The sequence below is a fragment of the Aythya ferina genome (assembly GCF_964211825.1).
Source record: "Aythya ferina genome assembly, chromosome: 26".
Classification (NCBI taxonomy): domain Eukaryota; kingdom Metazoa; phylum Chordata; class Aves; order Anseriformes; family Anatidae; genus Aythya; species Aythya ferina.
Window position 1 is genome coordinate 2,072,705 of NC_140324.1, and position 24,174 is coordinate 2,096,878.

At 57.5% G+C, this 24,174-nt stretch overlaps 3 protein-coding genes across 6 annotated transcripts; 2 read left to right on the top strand and 1 right to left on the bottom strand.

The window, feature by feature from the left end:
* Positions 1-1,275: 1,275 nt before the first annotated feature.
* On the top strand, positions 1,276-16,249 carry FZR1 (fizzy and cell division cycle 20 related 1). Of its 3 annotated transcripts, none has more exons than XM_084498415.1 (14): positions 1,276-1,366; positions 7,837-7,979; positions 9,223-9,348; positions 9,598-9,661; positions 10,076-10,203; positions 10,645-10,727; positions 11,148-11,331; positions 11,531-11,596; positions 12,055-12,157; positions 12,819-13,003; positions 13,888-14,121; positions 14,201-14,305; positions 15,142-15,234; positions 16,047-16,249. In XM_084498415.1, exons 2-14 carry the CDS (start codon positions 7,911-7,913, stop codon positions 16,086-16,088), a joined length of 1,482 nt encoding a protein of 493 aa, XP_084354541.1. In that variant the 5' UTR covers positions 1,276-1,366; positions 7,837-7,910; the 3' UTR covers positions 16,089-16,249. The 3 variants fall into 3 exon arrangements, with proteins under 3 accessions (XP_084354541.1, XP_084354542.1, XP_084354540.1); XM_084498416.1 differs by having other exon boundaries at positions 1,278-1,366; positions 7,834-7,979; XM_084498414.1 differs by lacking the exons at positions 1,276-1,366; positions 7,837-7,979 and adding an exon at positions 8,295-8,614.
* Positions 16,250-18,976: 2,727 nt separating this feature from the next.
* On the top strand, positions 18,977-19,890 carry TEKTIP1 (tektin bundle interacting protein 1; the record flags this gene model as incomplete). Its single annotated transcript, XM_084498407.1, has 4 exons — positions 18,977-19,050; positions 19,139-19,365; positions 19,543-19,668; positions 19,748-19,890. 4 exons carry the CDS (start codon positions 18,977-18,979, stop codon positions 19,888-19,890), a joined length of 570 nt encoding a protein of 189 aa, XP_084354533.1.
* A 179-nt stretch (positions 19,891-20,069) lies between these two features.
* On the bottom strand, positions 20,070-24,029 carry LOC311424198 (uncharacterized protein). Of its 2 annotated transcripts, XM_084499148.1 has the most exons (11): positions 23,106-23,549; positions 22,335-22,469; positions 22,170-22,251; positions 21,852-22,025; positions 21,684-21,782; positions 21,527-21,598; positions 21,382-21,450; positions 21,124-21,187; positions 20,899-20,964; positions 20,711-20,792; positions 20,070-20,619 (listed from the first exon to the last, which is right to left on the bottom strand). In XM_084499148.1, the coding sequence occupies exons 1-11, from the start codon at positions 23,522-23,524 to the stop codon at positions 20,508-20,510; spliced, it is 1,374 nt and encodes a 457-aa protein (XP_084355274.1). In that variant the 5' UTR covers positions 23,525-23,549; the 3' UTR covers positions 20,070-20,507. The 2 variants fall into 2 exon arrangements, with proteins under 2 accessions (XP_084355274.1, XP_084355273.1); XM_084499147.1 differs by having other exon boundaries at positions 20,899-21,187; positions 23,106-24,029.
* Between the last annotated feature and the right edge of the window lie 145 nt (positions 24,030-24,174).

A 24,174-nucleotide genomic window follows, 5' to 3' on the forward strand; every position in this document is an offset into this window, starting at 1 on the left:
TGGATGCCCCCGTTCCCCAGAGCCCACAGGGTGCTGGGGGCTTTATTTGTGGGGTCGTTCCCCCAACACAGGATGTTCATGGGGTTATTTCACATCCCAAGGTCCAGTTCCCCAGAACCCACGGGGTGTTTGGGGTGCCCATGTGGTTATTTCACATCCCAAGTTCCCATTCCCATACACAGGGTGTTCGGAGTGCCCATGGGGTAATTTCACATCCCAAGATCCTGTTCCCACACACGGGGTGTTCGGGGTGCCCATGGGGTTATTTCACATCCCGATGCCCGTGCGGTGGCCGGGAAGCAGGGTGTCCCCCAGGAGAGGCTCTGGGCGCTGCGTTCCCTCCCCTGTTTTGTAAGGAAGGATTGGGGCCTCTTTTAGGTTGCCAGTTATTAGCTGCTTGTTGCTGCTGCTGTAAACGCGTCCTCAGAAGTGAGCTTCAAATAGATATTCGATTAATCACGGGAGGCCAAGCTGCGCTAATGACACAGCTAATAACGTGAATGACACAGCTAATAACGTGAATGACACGGCTAATAACATTAATAACACACGGCTCGCGTGCCTGTGGCATCTTGTGCTGTGGCAGAGAGCCCACAGGGCTGGGGCACAGCAGGCGGGTGGCGGGCCGGGCGTTGGGCTGGGAGGGCACCTCGGGGCTGCACCTGGGTACAGGGAGTGTGAAATGTCGGTGAGGTGTTGGTGTACAGCTGGGTACAGCTGGGTACAGTGTGTGTGTGAGAAATGTCCATGAGGTGTTGGTGTACAGCTGGGTACAATGGCGTACATGGGTAGATTGGGGTACAGGTGGTGTACAACTGGTGTACACCTGGGTACAATGGTGTGTGTGTGTGAAATGTTGGTGAGCAGTTGGTGTACAGCTGGGTATGATGGTACATATTGGGGTACGGTTGGTGTATAATTGGTGCACACTTGGTTACAGTGGTGTGCCTGAAATATTCCTGAGGGGAAGGGAAGGGAAGGGAAGGGAAGGGAAGGGAAGGGAAGGGAAGGGAAGGGAAGGGAAGGGAAGGGAAGGGAAGGGAAGGGAAGGGAAGGGAAGGGAAGGGAAGGGAAGGGAAGGGAAGGGAAGGGAAGGGAAGGGAAGGGAAGGGGCCGGAACGAATGTGCGCGGCTCTGGTTTCCCGCCGAGCCCGGTCCGGGCGGGGCCTCCCCTGGCGGTTGCCATGGCAGCGCGCGGCGCCGCTTCCTGTGTAGATTCGAACGGGCGGGCGGGGCGCTCCCGAGGTGCCGCGCGCGGGGCGGCGGGGGGGGGGCGGGGCTTCCTGCCGGGCCGCCGCCATATTGGGCAGCGCTGGGGCCGGCGCCGTGACGGGAGGAGGCGGAGCGGGGCCGGGCGGGCAGCGAGGTGGGCAGGGGCCGGGGGGGGGGGCACGGGGCGGCGGGAGAGGGGCCGGGGGGGCGGGCGGGGGGGTGAAGGGGGTGGGGGAGCCCCCCCCGGGGGTGCCGGGCGGGGGGCCCGGGGCAGGCCCCGGCCGGGAGCGGCCCCGCTGCTGGGGCCTGACGCGGGCCCGGGGTGGGCCCGGGGTGGGGGGGGAGCCCCGGGTCCCCCCCAGCAGCCGCTGGGTTCGTGCTGCCGAGCTCCCGGCGGCTGTCGGGGCTCGGGGGCAGCCCGGTGCCGCTCGGGGGCTGCTGTCGGTACCGGGCAGGGCTGGGGGCTGAGGGCTCCGCACCGGGCGTGTGACGGGGTTGGAGGGGGGAGCCGGGGGTCGTGGTGGGGTCACCCATCAGCTGTCATGGGCTTTACCCGGGTGCTTTCACCTTTTGGGTGAATTTTGCTCGGTTTTGGCTCTCCTGGAGGCGCGGTGCTGGTTCTGTGAGCTGCCGAGGCTCACCGCACTGCTGTGTTTAACGCTGGGAGCCTGAGGCTCCTGACAGAGCAGTTCCCTGGCTGGCAGCAGCACCTCCCAGTGCAGCCTGCTTTCTGTATCGCTGTTATTGTTATTTTAGGCAGAAGCAGAATTTTTGAGGGCTGTTTACTGAAAGTGCTGCGTCCTCTAAATCTCACAGCTCTTGTTTGGGGAACTGACCGGGGGCACTGCTGCGTCTTCAGTAGTTTCAGTGCTGAGCTGGGGCAGGGTCTGACTCGCCGGCCTTCGGCACAGCTCTGCGGACGGGGCTGCTGGTGAATTTTTAATCCTGGCTTTTAAAGCGCTGCCTCCCGATAAGGCTGTCGGCAGGGCAGACCTTTTACCTCGAGCTGGTGCCCTCAGCAGCTGCCTGGGCTTTGCTGTGAGACTCGAGATAAGCAGGCAAATGTGCTCTGCCAGGTTTTGTTTCCATTCTGAAATGAAACCAAGTGTTAAAGCCGGCATCCTCGGTGTCTGTGGGATGCTGCCCTGCGCGAAAACCACCCGGGGAGCTGCAGGGGTTGGAGGAGGCAATGGCCGGCCTTTGTGGTTAAGGTGTTTTTGGTTCTCCTCTGCCTCTCCAAATTTGCTGCACACAAGGCAGGTGCACAGGTGTGTGAAATACTTTAGGAAAAAAAAACAAAGTGTTGGTAAAACGCTAGGAAGTGCACCCAGCAGCCTTCCTCTTGGGCTTCTCTTGAGTCTGAACACTTGGCATGGGCAAGCTCTGCCCTTAAGACCCCTTCCTTATCCCAAACCCCCGCGTGCTTCACCCGGTGTGTCCCTGCCCGCTCCGTGGCTCTCATTATTCATAATAAACAAGCAGCGGGGTGGGTGTCTTTGGGGCGCTCACCAACAGGAGCACCATCACGTGCTGGCCAAAAGCAGAACCTCCGTCCTGCTGGCTGGCAGCAGCCTGGTGACACGGGGACAGTGTCCTTGGGGCAGGGACCGGCTGCCTGCTGGTGGCTCTGTTCTTGGCTCCAGAGCAGCTGCAGCATGGAGGTGATGTGGAAAACGTGTGTGTGTGTGTCTGTGTGTGTGTCCTGGCCGTGTGTCAGCTCCAGGGGTGCTGCCCCCTCCCTGCTCTGCCTTGCCCGTGGCTTCCCACACCACCGGAGACTTTGTGCTCTCCTCAGGCTCCTGCAGCAGGCGTGGTTGCTTGCTTCTGAAGCAGCACGGGGCAAAGGAGAAATAATCACTACCTGCAGGCAACGAAAAGGCTTCTAATGGTGATGCTCTTCTGCGATCCCCTGCCACGCACGTGATTGTCAGGTCTGCTCAGATAAACCCCGTGTTCCTAGCAGGCTCCTGGAATCTGCAGTGAGGTGTGTGTGGAATGAGAAGCACCATCCAGGAAAAGGAGCAACCCCAAAGCTCATGGGGCTGAGCTGGGAGGGAGCAGTGGGAAACGTTCCTGTGCTCCGGGCACCTCGTGGCAGGCTCTGCTCCGGCAGGTTCCCTTCCAGCCATGGAGAGGAGGAAAAAAACATCTGGCCTGGAAGTGATGGAGAGATCTGAGCATCATTCATGTGGAAGAGGCACAGGAGCAGCGTTCCCTCAGCCAGAGTCTTGTGCCTGGCTTTTCTGGGGGGAAGTCTCTGACTTGTAATGGTGCACAGAGAAGGGTTACTGCCTGGGGGGCTTTACTTTTAGCAAGGACTCTCCCAAATGCATTTTTGCTGTTTCCCTGAAGGCGTTACAGCGCTGTGCTTCTGCTGGCACTTGGCTGTCCGTGTCCTGGCCAGAGCTCTGGGCGCGAGCTGAGGATGAGGTGAGCAGGCTGCCTGTGGATTCGTGTCCCGAGTGGCTCCAGGGAGTGTGGGTACACAGCACTGTGCTGCTTGGGGTCCTCTGTCACCCAGTCGGGCTCTGGGGTGCTTTGGGAGGTAGGTGCAGCCTTAACTCAGCTCCAAAGCTGCTTCAGGGGACTGTGGGGAGTCCTGGAGCTTGTCTGAGTGCAGGTGGAGGTGCAGCGAGTCGCAGAATGTCAGGAGTCTGTCACCCCTAGTGCTGGCCTGTGAGGAAGAGACGCTGTCTGGTGACACTGGTGTGGAAAGACGGCACAAGCAGCACCTGCTGCTCCTCTGTGAGGCTCGGTGTGTGCTGGCAGCAGCGCCTTGAGCTGGCTGGGAGGCTGCGTGCAGGTAGGAGGTGAAAGCAGCGCTGTGGCCGCAGCTTTGGGGCGCTTCCTTTCCAATCCAGCTCGAGTTCAGTCTGTGCCTGCTGCCTGTCAGCTGCCAGTCGGCCCCTCTGGAGCTGGTGGCTGTGGGTGTCTGAAGGCGTTTGTCACCCCGGGGGCAGGAGGTGGTGGCCTGCAGGGCGCTTTGCCTTGTGCAGGCTGGGGGAAGGCAGAACCAAGGCGATTTCTGCAGGACCTCAGTGAGGAGCAGCCACCAGGACGCGCTCCGTGACGTGAAGCTCTCGCAGTAGCCCCGTCGGGGCTTTACCAGTGAGGAGACGTTGGTGAACCCTGCACAAGGCTCTGTGTTTTTGTGTCACTGCTGCTTTTAAATGGAAGCTCGTTATTTCAAAGTGTTTGTTCGGCACGGTGTGCACAAAACGTGCCGGTGCTGCTCCGGGTTGAGCACGGAGGAGCTCTGCTTCAGCCTGCCACCGGCACAGCGCTGCGCTCCTCGCTGAGGCCAGCTCTGGGGCTGTGAGGGCAGCTCCAGCACCCTGTCTGCCTTCCAGCAGGTCTGACCATCAGCAAAAACCTCTGCCCTTAGCATGTGCAGTGCTCTGGGAACTAAAAACCCTCAACAGCTCAAACACTCCTCCAGCGTGCGTGGCAGAGCTGCCCGGCGCAGCAGTGAGCACCCCGTTTTGGGGCGTTTTGGGAGGTTTCACCCACCCAGCTGAGCGTGTGGCACGGCGGAGGTGCCCGTCTCCCCGTGCCAGACGAGTCCCACGTTCGTTGGCAGCCGAGGCCGGCGCCAAGTCACAGCTCTGCGGGTGTTGCCTGGTGATGGGCTGGGAGAAATCTCGGGAAGAGCGAGCGCTGGCTGCGGGGAAGCAGGACATCTGGCTTTGATTTCCAGCCCCGCTGTTCGTGACTTAGAGGCCGATGCGCTCGCTTACTGCGTCCCCTTGGTAAATTCTGGGGGCTTCCCGAGAGCTTTTAAATATTCATCACTGGAATAACGAAGTATTTTTCCCTTCACGCTGGTGCCATTAAATGCTGGCCCAGAGAGGAGGCAGCATCGCCGGGCCTGGGCAGGCTCTCGGTAACTAAATCTGCCCGCGGGAGGCTCTTCAATTTCCCTTAAAGCCGTGAGAAAGGCTGTGCCTGAGAACTGGGGGATGTGCCTGCAGGCTTCTTTCTGTCAGAAATACAAAATCCTGAGGAACCAGGTGCTCTGTACTCAGGTTGGGATCCTGCTTTGTTACCAGTTCAAGCCTGGAGAAGGCAGGTGGGGGCTGTTTTCAAGAAGGATTTGGGTTTCCTGACCAAATTTTAGTATTTTCTCCACGCTCCTTCCACCTTACCCGTGAGCTGGCTGGGTTGTATCCCGGTTAATGTTGCTCAGAACAATGCTGCTGGGTGAAGCCGTGGCGCTGAACAAGTGCGCCCTGTTCTTGGTGTTGACCCAGCCTGCGTGTTCTTTCCCTCGGTACGGATCTGTTTTTAATGAGCCGGCACGCAGAGCGCCAGGGCTGGCAGCGAGCGCAGGCGTTTCTGCAGAGCTGTTGCTCCGTGTGGACACGGCCTGTGCCTGCTGGGGCCTTCCAGCGGCCGCTGAGGTCGAGGTGACCGACGTGGGCTCTGGGGCTCACCTGAGCGGGGAGCTGGGCCACCCCCGGCTGTGCTGGTACAGGGGCGTTGTGCTGCTCCTAAAATCAGAGCTAAAACATGAGCTGCTGGTGCTGGTGAGAGGCTCTGACACCACCAAAGGGAGAACTTTCAAATGCAGGAATGGAATCCAAAATCTATCCAAATCCCAGATTTAGAGAGGGCGAAGGGGAGGAGATGCAGTCTGGCAGTTCACGTGCAGTGTGCGTTACGTGGGCTTGGTCACCGCACCCCAAGGGTGGCGTGGGGCCACTCGGTGCCGCTGTGCCCTGCCTGTGCAGCCCTGTGCTCGTTCTGCACGTGCTGTGTTTCTGACTAGGAGCCGTGGTCTAAATTTGTCCGGTCTGGAACCGGAGTGGAAAGCTCCAAAAGTGAACGTGTTGGCTGTGCAGAGCTCAAAACCTCGTGTTCCTGCAGGTCTGCATCTCTCACGAGCGCTGCGCGGAGCCCTTCTGGGAAGATGCTTCAGATGTGCGGTGTCCCCGTCTGATCACGCACCCCGTGTGGGTGCTGCGAGCTGGTTTTTCTTACTCATGGTGTAAAAAATACATCTTGTGGGAACGCCGGGTTTGAGAGGTCCTGCTGGCCTCAAAGAAAGGTTTGGGAGATTGAGTAGGAAAGGTGGTGGTAAGGAAACTAAAAAACAGGAGGAAGTGTTTGACGTGGGTTGCGCTGAGATTTCTTTTTGATATTATTAACGAAGGGTTTAATAATAAAACTTCAGGTGCTCACTCGCAGTAATGCCATCTCTGCCTCTCCGCTGTGTTTGGTGGGAGCTGCTGACTGCTAAATCCGGTGGCGTTCTCTGAGGGAACATATGTGAGAAATGTGTTACCTTAAAAAAGGAGAGAGCCCGGGGGAGGAGGTGGCAGAGGTAAGCAGGTGTAGTCGGAAGCAGCTTGGCAGCCGCTATTTCGGGGCTGCTCCTGTGGCGGGGCTGCCGTGCTCAATGGCCAGGAACACGGCGGCGTTCGGGTGGCTGTGAGGAGTCCAAGCTCCAGCACTACCAAAGCTCCTGGGTGGCCGGGCAGTGGCTGTGCTGGCTGGGAGGCCGCTAGTCCAGAGTCCGGGTGCTGTCCTCGTGCTTCCCCGTTGGTTTGCAGCACACTGTCACTCCCGGCCACGTCTCACCAGGCTGCTGCTGTCCTCACCTGGTGGGCACCCACGGTGCTCGGTGAGCATCTGCTCCTGGGGGCAGGGAGCAGGGCCCCGCTCTGCCCAGCCCTCCTGCTCCTAAATCCGTGTCTCGAGGCAGCACCGTTCGTGGAGCCGGGCCTCCAGCCAGCCGCAGGGAATGTTTATACAGCAGCAGTCACTGAAAATCCCTTCACCTTCTGCAGAGCTTCCAGGTGCCTCCGCGTTGCAGGGTTCTGCGTGGCATGCGTTGGTTCCACCTCTCCCTCTGGAGGTGTTTATCTTGGGCTGGGAGAGGAGCCTGGCACGGCTGCTGGGGAGGCTGGGCGCAGGCAGGGCTGCTCAGGGGAGGGCTGCAGCTCCGCACCCTCCTGGAAATGTTGGAAATGTTCGTTATCCTTTATTGATGCGTGCTGTAACTTACCCAGTCCTGGGTAATGAAGCAGCCCTCTCATAAAACGGGCACTTGAGTGACACGTGGGTTGCAGCACAGCCTCACCGTGCAGCTGGGCTGGCTTTATGCTAGCACAGGGGCAGATTTGGGGCAGCACGGGTGTCAGAGGCAGAACACTTCCTCAGGGGGCTCCCCAGTCCAGAGCTGCCCGTGTTCCTGCAGCTCAGGGCACTAAAAAGCTGCCGTGTGTGTGCCGTGGGTGAAATACCCACACTGGCACAGAGCTGCATGCCTCTGGGCTGTGGGCATCCCATCCCTGTGTACCTGGGGCTCGCAGAGCTGTGCTGCAGTTGGTGAGCCTGAGGTCGCAGCCTGCTCTCGGGCTGTTGCAGGCTTCGCTCCTATCAGCTGTGAAATGCTGACTGCCTGCTCGTGTGAATTAGCACCCAAGGGCAGCAGTACGGGAAAACACTTCCATCAGCAACCTTGCGCTGGGCGTTATCACACCAGGTTGATAACGCTGCCGTGGAGGGGGAAAGTGGTCTCTGGTTTAAAGAAGAGTCTTGAGGGATGCTGGAGGCTGTTTCTATGTGAAGAGGTGTAATATTTTGGTGGTGTTCTCCCCCCCCCCCAATCTGTTGCAGCAGACTAATTACTGATTGGGCTTCATGAACGTAAATTCCTGAGGCTGCTGAACTCCCCAACCCCCATCCGTTCCACCATGGACCAGGATTATGAGAGACGTCTCCTACGCCAAATCAACATCCAGAATGAAAACACGATGCCTTGTGTAAGTAGGGATGCTCTGCACCAAGGGATCCGAGCCTGAAAGTGAAGTGCTCGTCTGCACTGCCTGTGACTGTGTTCAGCTGAGCTTTGAAAGATGTGGGAACCTGTGTCCTTTGGGGGCCTGTGACCAGATGAGAGCTCCTGAGCTGTTCTAGGAGTAACCAAATAACCCCACTCTCACAGTGCTTCCACGTAGATAAGCTCAGTTCAGGTTGCACAAGTGAGTTAAGGTATGTTTATGTAGTGCAGTGATGCCTTTTACTAAATAATCTCAGGAATCCCATGCAGAGTGTAAAAAGGTTGAGGATTAACAAACAAAAGAGCACTAGGACAGGAGGCTGAAGAGCTAGAGAAGAAGTTCAAGAGCAGGGGAGGTGGTAGTGCATTCCTGTCCCTGAGAAAGCTATGGAGCAAATCCTTCTGGAAACCATTTCCAGACATGAGGGACCCAAGTGTGTTTGTAAGCAGTCAGCACAAACTTACCGAGGGCAAATCATGCCTGACCAACCTGCGAGCCTTCTGTGAAGGCATGATTTACCGTGATGGATGGGAGGAGGGGGAGCACACGCCGTCTGCGCTGACTTCAGCGAGGCTTTTGACGCAGTCTCCTGTGATACTCCCCGAGCAGAATTGAAGGTGGGTGGTCTGCAGGAGGGGAGGTGATCTAGCAGGGCTCAGAATTATTGTCAGCAGTCAGGAGTCAACCTGGCTAGTGACCAACCTCTGGGCTGAGTGCTACTGAGCACCTTCACTGGGGAGCAGAGGGAGGCGGTGTGTGATCCCCGAGTTCCTGGGTGATGCCGTAGTGGGGGAGTTGTTAAAATACCTGGGACAGAGGAATTTCCTGTGTTGAGAGGGAGCTTGACAGGCTGGAGAAACTAGCCCTCCTCTGAGCTGGGGTCCTCTCCCCTACACGTTGCTGTATGAACAAGAATGTGGTCACGCTTGAGGAATGTGCAGCACACCCAGCCAGCTTTCTGCCCCGCGCTCACCTTCCCTGCGTTTGCCTTGACAGCATCAGCCTGAAAAGGGGCAGTGAGAAAGATGCAGCTTAATTGCTTCTCTTGACAGATGTTCCTGTGACAGCTGGAGTGGGTGTGTGTACTCATTCTGTTAAGGGGATAAACCGATGTTTTGCTCTTCTATTTTGGCATATTTAGCTTTGACAAGACCCCTTTGATGTTTGTCAGACCCCCTGCTGGGATCAACACTTGTTCTTGCATGTGTCTAAATCTTTAATCCAGGTAGCAGAGATGAGAAGAACCCTGACGCCTTCCAATTCTCCGATGTCTTCTCCGAGTAAGCACGGAGACAGATTCATTCCCTCAAGAGCTGGGGCCAACTGGAGCATCAACTTCCACAGAATAAATGTGAGTTTTGCTCCCTTCTCCTGCAGCTCAAAGCCTTTGAAGTGAGGAAATGGCCCGTTTCATTTTGGCTGGCAGAATTGCTGTGCTTATCTTCTGAGCCATGGTCTGCTGCTGCCCTTAAAGAGTTCCTTTGAATGTGTACCTCCTGGCCCACAGGTGCAGCCTGTTTGCAGACTTCTTTGTTTGCTATTTTACATACCTTGTGATGGTTCTGTATGGTGATGGTGTTTGGTTTTTTTCCCCTTTCAGGAAAATGAAAAATCACCAAGTCAAAACAGAAAAGCAAAGGATGCTACGTCAGACAATGGCAAAGGTGAGACCATCTTTCTGCTGCTTGTAGCCTGGCTACGGCTTTTATTCCAAATTGATGCCGAGTTTGGAGTTAAGCACAAAAGTGCCAGTGTTCACTTATCTTAAGCAAAAAGCCACACTGGTGTTCTGTGCACGTGTCACAAGAGTGAACACCTGGTCACCTCAATGGGCTGCTGATGAGCATCTGGGAAGCAAGGGCCTGTTTGTGTCTCTTGATTTATTGAGTCATGGAAGTAATTTCCTGATGGAGTGGAAGGAGGGGAAGCTTGCTGCTAATCTAAATTCTGAGCTGGAGTCCCAGGCTTATGAAGAGGCCCTGTGAGTGTAGAAGTCAGGCGGCTGTGGCCCAGTCGGTCCCTGCAGAGGTGCTTGTGGCTTCAGAATTCCCTGCCTAAGCACTCGTTTGGGTTCACAGATGGCCTTGCTTACTCCGCCCTGCTGAAGAATGAACTCCTAGGAGCAGGGATCGAGAAAGTGCAGGACCCGCAGACAGAAGACAGGAGGTTGCAGCCGTCCACTCCAGAGAAGAAGTCCCTCTTCACTGTAAGTTGGTTTGCATTTAAAACAAAGGGAGTTTGTGTGTCTCATGTTGTGGGAGCAAAGCACGTGGTTCTGTCAAGTTGCTCATGCAAGAGAGTTAGTGTTAAGACTTCACTGATATAAGGAGAAAACTTGGTGGCCTATAAAGAGAACGTAAGTATTTGTAGCAAGTTACGTGCTTCCTATTTCTGTATTGGAAAGGAAGCTGGGTGGGAACAAAGCTTTTTTGGACACTCTTAAGACTGAGTAAATGACCAAATCGAGATTTTGGTCATCAGTGGAAGTTTTTGTATGGTCCTGGAACACCTGGAAAAGAGAGGAACTGAAAAGGCTGGAAAACTGACAGTGGATGTTGGAGCTAGCTGGGCACTGGTGCCTGTATGAGTGACCTACATGGATCTTGGGCATGGTGGTGTTCTTACTGGGTGTGTTTTCTTTCTGCAGTATTCACTCAGCACAAAACGTTCCAGTCCAGATGATGGTAACGAGGTCTCACCATATTCCTTGTCTCCTGTCAGCAACAAAAGGTAATACTGCTTCTCCACAGACTTCTACCGTAGGGGAGTGTTGAAACAGGTTTCAGTGGGGTGTTTCAGTGGTGTTCTCCAGGGTGTCTCTTTAAGGCAACCAAAATAGCCACATGAATTGGTTTGGGAAGTCCGAGAAGGTAATAAGTAGGTTCCCTAAGGATTCCTGAGTACACCCAAACTGCTTAATACCGAATGTGTCCTGACCAGCCCTCAGCAGTCAGCTTGTCGTTTTGCTCCCCAGCTCCTTTATAGAACCAGAGACTAATTCCCTCTAACGTGCTGGAAAGCATTTTGCTGCCTCTTTGTGTATCTCTATAGTAATGCAGGTATGCTCTTAGGACTGGCTGCATCTGTCTATGCCATCTGCTGTGCTGTGTGATACTCTGTAGTTGTTTCTGTGTCTCTTGTTGTAAACAGTCAGAAGCTGCTACGATCACCCCGAAAACCAACTCGGAAAATCTCAAAGATTCCTTTCAAAGTGCTGGATGCCCCAGAACTGCAGGATGACTTCTACCTGAACCTGGTGGACTGGTCCTCTCTCAACGTCCTCAGCGTTGGCCTTGGCACATGTGTTTACCTGTGGAGTGCTTGTACAAGCCAGGTAAATGGTGACCAGTGTCTGGAGAGTGATGTACCTGCTGCTGTGGCTGTTTTCCAGCTGCAGCACCTTTCAGAGCTATGCAACATGCTGTGGGAGGGATTCAATGCTTGTAATGCTCTGTCCCAAACCAGGAGTTAGCTCTGGAGGTAGCTAATGCAGCATGACAATAACAAGTATTTTTCATTGTCTTATTCCCAAGGTAACCCGACTGTGCGATCTGTCTGTGGAAGGAGATTCTGTAACGTCTGTGGGCTGGTCAGAACGGGTCAGTATAACACTGACAGCGACAAGTGAAATGCAGTTCAAATGCTATCACTGTAGCTTTATTGCCCTTCATTGCAAGCTCTAAAATCATGGATTAGTTTTCTGTATTCTCCCAAACTCCCTCCTGTGTGCTGTTCATCAAATGTGTCTCTGCTAAATGAGAGGGGATAGAGAGTAACCTCTTGTATCTTGACGCTCTGGAGACACTTGCTAAGAGGTATGGGAGGGGGAAAAAAAAAAAGTTTTATTGTCAAGAGCTGGAGAAGTGACCTGGTTCTAAGTACGTTTCAGCCAGGCTGCTTGGCTCCTTTCTTCGGTAGGGAAAAGATGCAAGATGGATGAACTCTGGATGCTTTCCATCTTGTGGGATTTATCTGGAGTCTTTTCAGCATCTAGCTTTTTGTTTTATTTCTCTCTGTACTTACTGGCTTTACTGATCATGGTTTTCTGTTTGTCTAGGGGAACTTGGTAGCCGTTGGCACGCACAAAGGCTTTGTACAGATCTGGGATGCAGCTGCAGGAAAAAAGCTCTCCATGCTAGAGGGGCACACGGCCAGAGTTGGTAAGGAGGTGGAGTTTTCACATATTTTGTTTCTTGCTTTTTTTTTTTTTTTTTTTTTTACTTTTCTCCTTGAACTCAAACAGTACCAGAATTGATATTTATGCCCTGCTGTGTCCTGAGCTGCCTTTAAAGCATTGCCACCGAGTAATTGTGGTGTTCTGATCTTGGGTGTGGTGGTGTTTGAGTGACTACTGCAGCAGGTGTTTCCTCCATGTCTGCTGAGGCATTTTAGGTTTGGTTACAACACTTTCTCACTGCCACTGGCTTCCGGTTTCAGCCCTGCAGGCAGCTTTACACTGAGATTTCCAGTTCCCTTATGCTTCAGGGACTGTTCTTCTGTTTTTTTTCTTTTTTTGGTAGATTTTTGGTCAGAGCTGTTGTGAATCTGAATTCTGAGGTGAGATTTGGGGAGTCAAGATAGCTTTTGAGTTCTGTTTCTGTGCTTCACTGCTGAGTGAAATGGGGCTAGTGATAGATTTGCCTGCAGCAAGCTTACTGAAGATATCTTCGTATGCCATTTTAAGACTCTAGGCAGGGTATTTAAAAGAGCACTGATTTTTTTGTAAGCCTCCTGCAGTTCTGGTGGCTGTGTGCTGCCTGCACGCTCCTGCAAGGCTCCCAAAACGTGCCCTTAGGCTGTTGCTCTCTGCCCGTGTTACAGGTGCCTTGGCGTGGAACGCGGACCAGCTGTCTTCTGGGAGCCGAGACAGAATGATCCTTCAGAGGGACATCCGCACCCCGCCCCTGCAGTCAGAGCGGCGGCTCCAGGGCCACAGGCAGGAGGTCTGTGGGCTCAAATGGTCTACGGACCACCAGCTCCTGGCCTCTGGGGGAAATGATAACAAGGTACAGTACTTACAGCTGGTCCCATGGGGCTCGGCATCTCTAGATCTTCGCAGGGAATGTCAGGTCCCCTTTCTCCGAGGATATTCATCTGCTCTGTGAAGGGGCTTTTGTTTCAGTTGTTGGACTGTGCCCAACAATAAATCATGCTAAGCTTCTACTCCGTCTCCTCTCTGTAATAAAATTAAAGAGGCAAATTTGATTTTGCTTCTCTATTTGGCTAATTAAATCTATAGCTTGACTCAGGGTTTTGAGTTCAATAAAGCTACTGCGAAGCTGTACTTCCTGGCTTGGTTTAGGTAGCGTGTAGTCTCAAGTTTGTTGCAATAATGTTTATGTATGTGGAAGGAAACCGAGTTTAGAAGCTATATAAGTTTTAATACCTATAGCACAGACTTGTAGTTCACTGAACACCATATGGAAGAAGCATCTGTTCTGAAGAAAGTGTTCAGAGCCCTTTGGAGCGGGTTGCTAGGTAGTGAATTTGCCCAGTGTATGTGTGACAGCACGGTTGAACAAAGTTCTTCCTCAGAATATCTTGTAATGAGCTTGCACGTGCTTCCTGACGTGTGCTGGGCTAATACAGCCACAAAGACAAAAGGGGGCTTTGAGCTGGCATTCGGTGACACCGTGTTGCTGGCTTTACAAGCTTAACTGAAGGACTCCCTTGTGACCCAGTGGTGAAGTGGCTCCTCAGCTGAGCGTGGTGGCAGGGTGGGACAGGCTGCAGGGCTGAAATAGCTGAGCCACATGTGCTTGGGCAGAGCTGTGGGAAATCATCGCGTTGCCCAACCACCCTCGTCAATCCCAGTGCGACATCGTGGTTTGTGGGTGTTGCGGACACGTGACTGCAGTGCAAGTTCGATCACGTCTTTCCTCTCTGCCAGCTCCTTGTCTGGAATCACTCCAGCCTGAGTCCTGTCCAACAATACACAGAGCATCTCGCAGCAGTAAAAGCCATCGCCTGGTCTCCGCACCAGCACGGCCTCCTCGCCTCCGGCGGTGGGACAGCCGACCGCTGCATCCGCTTCTGGAACACGCTCACGGGGCAGCCCCTGCAGTGCATTGACACCGGGTCACAGGTGTGCAACCTGGCCTGGTCAAAGCACGCCAACGAGCTAGTAAGTTCCCCCCAGTGCAGTGCTGCTGCCGAGCTCTCTTGCTTTCAGGAGCGTAACTCATTTCCCTCTCCACTTTCAGGTGAGTACCCATGGATACTCGCAGAACCAGATCCTCGTCTGGAAATACCCCTCATTAACTCAAGTAGCAAAGCTAACAGGGCACTCGTACAGAGTCTTATATCTGGTAAGCACCGGCCTTGTCTCTGAAACCTTCTGCCTACTTAACTGTCTGCGCGTGTGCTGGGATGAGACCTGAAGCTGCGGCGCCAGTGGCGCTGTGAGCAGCCTCTCCTCTTGGTGGAGATGTGAATGCTGCCCTGCAAGCAAAGAAAAAAGCTCTGTATCTGGTTTCCTTGCCTGCAAGGGATACTTTGATTTGCTGCTATGGAAATGTGAGGCTTTATTAATGAATAGCAAAGCTTGCCAAAACCCTTCTGAGGAAGCACGAGAATGTCTTCTTGTTCCCTGAAGACTTTGTCACTGTTTAGTTGGTAACTGCAAGCAGGGGAAGAACTTGGTGCTTTCAGTCCTCCTAATTCCGTATTAAAACGTCTGATGCACCTAATCCCTTTGATTTCTTACCTGCTTCATTAATGTTACATAGGGTTTTCAGTGGATTCTTAACATGATAAATAGGCTGATAGTGTTTTGTGGGGCAGGTTCCAACTGCAGTGACTAATGACTGGCATTTGCCAGCTCTATCACACTTCCTGCCTTAGCACACATTTATAATCCGGGGAGGAATAGCCTCAATTACAACTGGCATGGATTTCTTAACACAGGAATCGTTTTTACGATAATTCCACCCATGTGTTCTCTGGCTGCGTAAGTAAGATGCAAGTGCTCGAGTTGGCACCTAGTGAGGCTGAGTGAGGCACATGAAAGCAGAGGTGGTAGTTTGGTGTCTCACCGCCAGCCAAGTAGGAAGGGGAGTAGAATACCTCTGATGCATTCCAATGAGGATTTGTTTTCAACCTCAAAAATGTAACAGATCCTAAAGGCTGCTCTCTCCTGCCTTAGGCAATGTCCCCTGACGGGGAGGCCATAGTTACTGGAGCTGGAGATGAAACCTTGCGGTTCTGGAACGTCTTCAGTAAAACTCGCTCGACAAAGGTAAGGATGAGCTGAGCAGCTGGCTGCAGCCGTGTCCTGCAGCGGGCTCAGCCTTCGGCGGGGGATTCAGTCAGTTCCCTCTCTTCTTTGGCCTTGCCTCTGGCTTCGTTACCTTATCCTGTAGGCTGAGGGGAGGATGCAGTGAAGGGTTAAACTTGACTGCAGTAGAAAAGAGTTTGCAGTCACATGCAATAAAAGGTTGCCTCTGCACACCCAAGGCAGTGTGACAGGACGTCATGCTGGCTGTTAGGGAGCTGCTGAACGCAGCAGCATTGCAGGGAGCTCACCTCCAGCCCCTATTCCGTGCTCACGTGCTGCTATCAACTGGCCGTGCCCTCGGACTTGATTATCCTCTAGCTCCTTGCGTAAGCGTTTCAAGTGGTGGCTGGGGTGGAAATGGGATCGTGGTACTGCCACTAACAGCGTGCCATCGCCCAGAGCAGGCTGTGCCAGATGCTTCGGGAGCTTTTCTGAGTGTCTCGCGGAGGCAGTGGAGAATGGCAGTGAGAGCTCAGGGAATGAGCTGTGGGGAGCGGGCGTTGCAGGCAGCTGGGTGCACCCTGGCTCTAGGGTGCAGCTTCCCACAGAGCTGTGGGAATGGCATGCTTGCCTGCCGCACGCCTCCTTATCAACTGGAAAAAAACACATGGGAATATTTATGGCATTGAACTTTGAATGTTTAGCCCAGATCAGTGCCCTGAGCTGGAGAGACCTCGTCAGTGTTTTTTAATTAAAAAAATAAAAATCACGTGGAATAACACTGCAGCAAAGCTTTTAAGTGCTGAAGTACCTGCTTTGCCTTTTCTTTGTAGGAGTCTGTATCCGTTCTCAACCTCTTCACCAGGATACGGTAAACCCCACGTACTGCAATCCAAGAGACTACAGCCTGCCGTACCAGGATCAAACCACTACCTTGGTGTGCATGGAACCCCAAACGATCAGCCAGAAGGGGAGGGAGTGCCAGTGGGACTGGAGGATGGACCCAACAGATGCTAATTAAATATGTGCTTGTGAACCACGCCGGGCAGTATTTGGGATGGGGTTGGGGAGGGGAGGGAACTGCCAAAGGTTTATGGATTCGTCCTTCAGAAAGGGGAACGCGTACGAGAGCAATGCTGAACCAGCACCCTCCAACCCTCACTCTGTGTACTGGAGAAAATCTGTTTACATGGACCACCGAGACCGGACCAAGGCCATCCCAACTGCTGTGTTGTCTGCTCTTAGGAGAGACGAGAGCATCCTCGCCTCTGTGGGAAGGGGCTTCACGTGCTGCTGCGGGTCCCTCTAACCTAGGATGGACATCTTTGGAGGTAGGAGCCAGCCAGGCTTGTTCAATACAACTGGGGCGTGGGGACCAGGCTCTAGGCGGGGCGTTAGCCTCTCTGATATCTAAGGGCATTGTTTAGAGCCTGGGATCCCCATTACATGAAAAAAAAAATAGAGAACTGCTTATTTTTTTCCAGATAAAGCAGGTACTGCGGTACTTGCCTTTCTTGCAAGACAGCTTGATTTTTGGCATGCTTACCAGCTGCCTTCAAACATGCATCTTGGGGCTCTGAACTTTAGAGGAGACTTTAAAGAGGCTCCACCTCGGAGGGAATGCATTCAAAGAAATTTAAAATTGCTATTGCATGTTTTATGCTGATTCTTTTAGTTAACACAGAGGGAAAACAATGGCTTTAAAAACAAAACAAAGAAACAACAAACATGCATGTGGAGCTTCCCACAGTACCCTTTGTGGCGGCTGGTTGCTCTGGAGTCTTCTTGAGGACAAAAGCAGTTGAGATGTGCTTGAGAAACAAAACAACTCCTGTGGATCTTTTTCAGAGAGAGCATGGCCTCTTCTGGCTGGAAGGGGGGAAACACCGCGTCTGGGCAAGTGGGGTTTCTTTTTCTAAGGCAAGGAAGAAGCGTTGCTTTTTTTTTTTTTTTTTTTTTTAATCTCCAAGTCAATGCCAGGGACCTGTTTTTTTGTTGTGTTTTTTTCTTTTTTTTTAAGTTGTATGGGAAGAGTGCCTGCTTGTGTGTTTGGAGCCTGTGTGATGAGTGCCGTGGGATGTGATGCAAAGCACTTGTGTGTATGTGTTGCTTTTAATTTAAGGAGAAGCTGTTACGCTTGCAGCAGCCTGTTCCTGTCTTACCTTGTACATGTGCCAATGCTTCCTGCTGTGCACCTGGCTCCTGCCTGCCTCGTGCCCTCTCTCGTGCCCTGGGATGTGCGTGCTGTTTCCTGTTCTCACTTGGATTTTCCCGGCTGTGTACATAGACCTTGCCCTGTTCTCTGTAGAGTGTATAGGCAGTACTTTCCTTTTCCCCGAATCCAGACTGTAGGGGTAGCGGTAGGAGAACGCCTGCCCCTCCCCAGTGACACCAGTACCCTTGGGGTGAGCGGATGAGGCAGAGGGAGGCTGGTACAGCAGAGAGGTGCAGCTCTGCTCACTGCAGCCTTCACCACATGTGCCAGTGGTCAGGCTCACCCACGCCTCGCGCTACCTCCACATGTCACAGGTACCCAGGGGCTCGGCTCCCACCTGCACCAACCCTCCAAAGCCACCATCGCATCCGACAGCCTCACCTGCCCCCCAAAATGCAATTTCTGTGTAATTTCTCAGCACGACTACGTTGTGGTTCTCGCAGCAGGAGCGTGGGGCTTGGTTTTCAAACCTGTCTGCTGGCCTCCTGCTGCCTTCCCTGCTGCTTGTTGTACGTTCACTGGCACTGTTCAATGTCACGGTGTGGAGGGCCCACTGCAGAGCACCGAGGAGCTGTTACTGAAGTCAGGTCACTAAGCTGGCAAGTGGCTCGAGGCCACCTGCAGCAGGACGTGGATGTCACGGGTGTCTGTGGGTTGTCACCTGCGGGGCAGCTGCACCTGGGGACGGGGCTGTTGGGGCTGTGTTCTCCTCCGGGAGGCAATCAGCGATGGGGTGGGGGCATCGGAGAGGTGTCAGAGCTGGGAGGGCTCACTGGTTTGTGCCCGGGGGTGGCACTGGGTGAGCGTGGGGCTGTGGCTGGGGGCTTTTTGGGGGCTCCCACGCTGCTGGTGGTTGCTGTGCGGTGTCAGTGTCCCCCCCTGGGGAGGGGGCAGTGTGCTCAGCACACGCAGCCCTTGGGCCACCACTGCTGCTCGTTGCTGCCTGTGCTCCTGCCTCCAGCTGTGCCCCTCTGCTCCCAACCTGCGCCTCTTGCTCTGCCTGGTGTGTGCGAGGGGTGCTCGTGGCTGTGTGCGTGACACCGGCAGCTGGCTGGGGCGTGCTGAGGGTGTTCCGTGGGCAAAAGAGCAGAGCCTGCGTGCTTGTGTTGTGTGTGTGTGTGGGGTCTGCAAGTGCTGAGCTGCGCGGGCGGGCTGAGCCGAGGGGTCCTCCCCGAGTCTGCGACCTTGTGGCATTGTTGTGTATAAAGCATCACATGGTGGAAAAAAAATATAGAGCGTTGTAACTTTTCCATGTAAAGCGTTCGAACTGGCATTAAACACATCGTGAATTTACGTCTCTGTGCCTCCGGCTGGTTTTTCACAGGGGAGCGGAGGCTGCCCCGTGCAGGTCTCTGCTCCGTGGCTGCTGCCCAGCTCCTGCCACCCCTGTTTGCTCTCCTGGGGCTGGCCCCGCAGCAAGGAGCAGCCCTGGCCCTTCCCCTGCCGGGCACAAAGGGAGCGAAGGTGCCTCAGCCCCCCTGCCCCACCCCAGCCCCCCGTTGCTTGGTGCTGATTCCAGCACCGCTGCGGCCTCGCCTAGCGCCAGGCATGGAGCTGGGGGCGCACAGACCCTGGGTGCCGCAGAGCACCCTCGAGACCGACTTCCCTCTGCCCCTCTACAGGTGAGCCCCTCACTCTGTGGGACCCCTGTAGGGGCCATACGGGTGGGGGCACGAAGCCCTGATGCTCCCCTTCCCTCGCTGCCCGCAGTGACCAATATGTGACGCTGCGGGGGCCCCGGCAGGCCCCTGTGCTGAGGCAGGCCGTGCGCTGGAAGACCACCCCCATGGGCTGGGACGCCGCGGGGCAGAGCTGGGCCACGGGGCTGAGCGGCTGGGACGCGCTGGGGGACCCCTGGTACAGCCTCACCTGCAGCATCACCCGGTGCCGATGGCAGCGCGCCCACGTCCCCCGTGAGCTGGAGCCCCTGCCCCCGGGTATGGAGCTGGGGGGGGGGGGGAACACGTTGGGGGGTGCTGGTGGTGGAGGGAGAAGCCGGGGGGTGACCCAGGAGCATGAGGGGGGGAGGAGAAGGGATGGGGGTGGGGTGCTGTGGGGGTCCTGCTGCAGGGTGGGGGTCCTGCTGCCTGGTCCCAGCTCTGCTCCCCCCCCAGTTTACGCCCAGCACCTGCGGGAGGTGGCGTGGTGGGACCCCATCGTCCCCGCTGCCTACCCCGGACCCCGCACCCGCTGGGGAGCCTTCCTCTGGCAGGAGCGACCCGTCCTGGGCAAGGAGTACGGTAAGAGCTGGAGGGGCACCCGGGGGAGGGGGGCACCTCCCAGAGCCCCCTCCTCACCCCTGTCCCCTCCTCTCCGCAGTTGCCACCCGCAGCCAGAGCCCTGGGGAGCTGGGGGGCAGCCCGGGGTACGTCCCCCTGCTGTCCTCCTGCCGCCCCCCCGGCACCGCCCGCGACGTCTGCACCTGGAGGCTCCTCCAGCACCAGCCCTCCACCCGCCAGTAAAGGGCACGGCGCCTGTTGCTCTCCTGGCTCTTTTTGGGGTCGGGGGGGGCTGAGCGGGGGTCGTCGGGGCCAGGCCTGGGGCTCAGCGCTGGATGCTGCCCCACCCCACCCCAAAACGTCTCTGCGGGGTTAGGGGAGCCTTGCAGCCTCCCTGCGCCCATCCCAAGGAATGAGGCAGCTTTGGCACAGGGTGGGGTGAGGGGGGGTCCTGTGGCACAGGCAGCGCCCCCTCACCTCTTTATTAATTAAATAGCTCGGTGCCTTTATCCCCATCAGCCCTGCAGTGGCCCCCCCCGGGGGGCTGTCCCATGGGGGGGAGCTGACTCCAGGCACCCCCTGCGTCCTCTCTGCCCCCCAGGCCGCTGCCCCTGCCCCCACGCAGGGAGCTCGGGGGGGTGAAGTGGGGGCAGTGAGATGGAGCCCCACGGCCTGCGGGGGCTCCTGGGGGGGGCCTGGAAGGTGCTCGGGCTTGGAGCCCCCCCAACCCCTGCTGGTGACGACCAGGTCCCTGCTGGCCTCACGTCTCCTTGCCCCTCCTGGGGGAGGCAGGGTGAGGGGGCTCCCGTTGTGTCATGGAGATGGAGGGGCTGCTGCCCCCCCCCCCCCCCGCCCCCTCCTCACTGGTGCAACAGGTCCAGGTCTGGCCAAGCCCCCGCGTCCACCAGCTGCTGCTCCAGCTGCAGGATGCGCAGCCCGATGTACCCCGAGGTCAGCAGCAGGGCCACCATCCTGGGGACAGGGCGGTGTCACAGCCGGGAGGTGGCAGCTGGGGGCCACCAGGGCTGGGGGGTGCAAGGGGGGGCACTGCCCCAGGACTCACAGCAGCAGGTAGATGAGGATGATGGTGCTGAATGGGCTCAGTGGTGCAGCAGTTCGGGTGCGGGGCGCTGGGCTGGGATCCCCTGCCAGGACAAGGAGGTGTCGGGGACGGTCCTGGAGCGCCGTGGCCAAATCTGGGCAGCGTCAGGGCCCTGCTCCGGCCACGGCTCCGCCAAGGGCCCTGCTCACCTCTGCCTGCAGCCGCTGCATCCTCTGCTGTCGCTGCTGCCTCCTCCTTGTCTTGGCTCGCCTCCTCTGCACCCAACCAGGAGATGGTCGTTGAGTGCCTGGGGTGCAGGTGGGGGCCCTGGGGTCCCCGAGAGGCCCCTGCGCTCCCCGGTGGCCCAGGAGAGGCTGTTCGGGTGCCCGAGGGGGGCTGCGAGGGCCTGTCGGGGTGTGGGGGCGGCCGCTCACCCGGCGGCTCCAGGAGGCTGTCGGGCTCCGCAGGGCTCTCCTCCAGGTCCGACTGGCTCGAGGTCTGCAGGAGGACAAGCCCAGGTCGCAGGGCACCATGTGGGGACACAGGAGAGGGTGCCTGTGCTGCCCTGGGCTGGGGGTTTTCACCACAATATCCCCCTAATCCCCCCTAAAATAAGCCTTTCCCGGGTGTCACCGCCGCATCCATCCCTGCGGCTGTGCCTCCCTCTGCTGCCGGCCCTTCCTCAGCCTTACCAGGGGCTTCTTCAGGCTTTGCTCGGTGCTGCCATTGAGGGGAGAGGCCAGGGGGCTCCAGCCGTTGTCCTGGACAAGGAGAGATGGAGCAGGGCACCGGGGGGGGGGGCACAGAGCCCGGCCCCCCGCCCGGCACAGCGCCTACCTGCAGGTGTTTGCAGAGAGACCTCAGGAGCTGGAAGGTGGCCTCCCGCTGGCGCAGCGACACGAAGAGGAACTGCGGGCGGGGGGGACAGGCGGCGGTGTCCTGGGTCAGCCTCAGGTCCCCCCCCCGACCTCCCCCCAGCCCCCCCAGCACTCACCTTGTCCCCCTCGGCCGTGCGGATGCTGAGCGCGTTGGGCACCAGCAGCGCCGTGTTGGTCTTCTTGAGGGCGCAGATGGACGTGACGGGGACGACTGCCTGCGGGGAGGGGGCAGCGTCAGACCCCGCGCCCCCACGGCTGCCCCACGTCCCTGCGGCTGCCCCCACCTTGATGTCCTTGAGCAGCAGGCTGGCGTGGAAGCAGACGTGGCCGGAGGAGACGTAGAGGCGGCCATGGTAGGGCACCTCTCGCTGCCAGGCGCAGGAGAAGCAGGCCAGCAGCGCTTCCCGCCCGGCGATCTCCTCGAAGGCTTTGCGGAAGCTGGAGCTGCGCTTGTTCAGCTGCAGGGGGGGAAGCCGGGACATGGGGCCGAGCCCTCGCACGGTGAGCACCCCGTGGTCCCCACTCCGACATCGGCCACCAAACCAGGACAGTGCCCGTGGTGCTGGGGTCTCCTCTCCTCACCCCGGCGCCCCCAGACTCACCGAGGAGGACAGGGACCCGTGCCGGCCTCCAGCCCCTTCAGCCTCCTCCGTCTCCTTACAGGAAGGGTCGTAGGTTTTGGACCTGGCAGGGAGCAGCAGGCAGGGTGAGCCAAGGCCCCTGGTGTCCCCGGGACGTGAGGACACGCAGACGCGAGCAGCACCCACCTGGTGAGTGCGGGGTGCGACCCCGGCTGGGTGCCCGCGCTGCCCCTCTCCTCCAGGCTCTGCCACTGCTTCTCCCCCAGCGCCGCCCTCCTGCTCTTCTTCAGCTTCCCCGACATGAAGGAGGAGCACGGCACGCTGCAGGGTGATGGGGCAGCTGAGGGGCCATCGGTCCCTGCTAGGACCGGGAGAGCAAAACCCACCCCGTGCCTGCACTGTGCTGGGGGTTTGGCTGCGGTTATCTACAGCTGACGATGCACGGGGCGCCCCTTGTCCGTCTGTGCCCCGGTGTCCCCAGGCAGGGCAGGGGACACCGCCTGCCTCCAGGAGCAGGGCAGGTCCCCACACCTCTCTGATTAGCTCCCAGGTCTCACCGGGACGTTTCGGGGGGCATCACAGGCATTGCAGTCCCCCTTTGTGGCATCTCTGGATACCACCAGCCCCTGCCGGCCCCCATGCCCTGGTGTCCCCATCCCCGTGGCCCCACAGGGCAATTATGGCCCCGCTGCCCCGCTCCAGGAACAGCCGCACCCCAGCCTCGCGCTCTCCTCATGGCCACGGCACCCCTGGGGACAGCAGCCGGGTCCCCGAGGTGGCCGCAGCACCCCCAGCACCCTGCTCGCAGGCAGGAGCTGGCAGCAGGTGACAGCTCCTGGGTCTTTCCGTGGCTGGCCGAGCTGGCTGAGCAGACAGACACGTGGGGCCGGTGCTGGATCAAAGTGCACGGAGCAAAACCCCCGGACCGGGGCTGCTGCTGCCCACCCCAGGCAGTACCTGGTGGCGGGGAGAGCTGAGCCCTCCCGTCCCGTCCCGTCCCGTCCCGTCCTGTCCAGCTGCGCCGCAGCCCCTCGCTCGCCCGGCTCCCACGCACGCTCCTTGCTCCTTCCAGACCTGGCCCTCAGCCGCCGTCTCCTCCTCCTCCTCCTCCTCCTCCTCCCAGTGAGGAAGGGCAGGCAGGCGGGGCTGGGACCGGCTGCAGCAGGTTTGCAGGGAGGCGTCGGGGCAAATACCAACTCGGGGCTGCTGGGGCAATTACCACCTGGGGGGAGCTCTGAAGGGTCAGACGGGCACTGCCACCACGATGGCACGGCCATGGGGGCCCCAGCACCTGGTGGGATGCGGGTTGACAGGGGAATGCAGGATCCCAGTGCTGTGCCCATCCCACTGTGCCCACGGGACAAAGATCTCTGCATGCAGAGTCCCTGGGGCGTGCTGGTGCCAGCACTGATGGGGTGACCACCACCACCACCGTCTGCCCCTGATAACGGGAGCGCCTCGCAGCGCCCACCATGCAGGGGGTGGCCAGGGGCACGGGGCTCCCTCACCCCACAGCTGCCATGCAGCCCACAAAGGGGGCTGGGGCTCGCCAGCTGCCAGTCCCTCTGCGGCCCCGGGAGTGTCCGTGCCACCCCAAAACAATCTGTAAACACAGGGCCAAGGGCAGGGGCTGGGCCGCCCCAAGGACAGCAGGGAAATCCCTTGCCCCTGCCCGCTGCTGACTGGGGCATGTGCCAAGGCCGCCCAGCCCTGGCTCACCCTTGCTCTCTGCCCTGTGCTGACAAAGCCTTTCCCACAGCTCCACGGGGAGCAGTTGTAACCCCAGGGGTAGCACAGCACCAGGGTCCAGCAGCACAGCACCAGGGCACTGCAATCCCCAGCCCTGCACCCCCACGGACCCCCAGGTACAGCACCAAGAGCATCGCCATCCGCCCCGTGCATGCCCCATGCTCACACCCACCCCATCCTTACACACCCCAATGCACATCCCCACTTCGCACGTGTCATTTGTGTGCCCACACCCCCACGTGCACACCCCCTGCACACCCACTGCACGCTCACACCA

What these genes read in the sequence shown, in the direction of transcription:
- LOC311424198 (XM_084499147.1), bottom strand. Translation starts at nt 23,839, where the DNA reads ATGCCCCAGTCAGCAGCGGGCAGGGGCAAGGGATTTCCCTGCTGTCCT. An exon ending in GCACGGCCGAGGGGGACAAG is followed by an intron (nt 21,599 to 21,683) that starts GTGAGTGCTGGG and finishes CCCCGCCCGCAG; the next exon opens with TTCCTCTTCGTGTCGCTGCG. An exon ending in ATCCTCATCTACCTGCTGCT is followed by an intron (nt 20,620 to 20,710) that starts GTGAGTCCTGGG and finishes CCCTGTCCCCAG; the next exon opens with GATGGTGGCCCTGCTGCTGA.
- FZR1 (XM_084498414.1), top strand. Translation starts at nt 8,525, where the DNA reads ATGGGAGGAGGGGGAGCACACGCCGTCTGCGCTGACTTCAGCGAGGCT. An exon ending in TACGTCAGACAATGGCAAAG is followed by an intron (nt 9,662 to 10,075) that starts GTGAGACCATCT and finishes TTGGGTTCACAG; the next exon opens with ATGGCCTTGCTTACTCCGCC. An exon ending in AGAAGAAGTCCCTCTTCACT is followed by an intron (nt 10,204 to 10,644) that starts GTAAGTTGGTTT and finishes TTCTTTCTGCAG; the next exon opens with TATTCACTCAGCACAAAACG.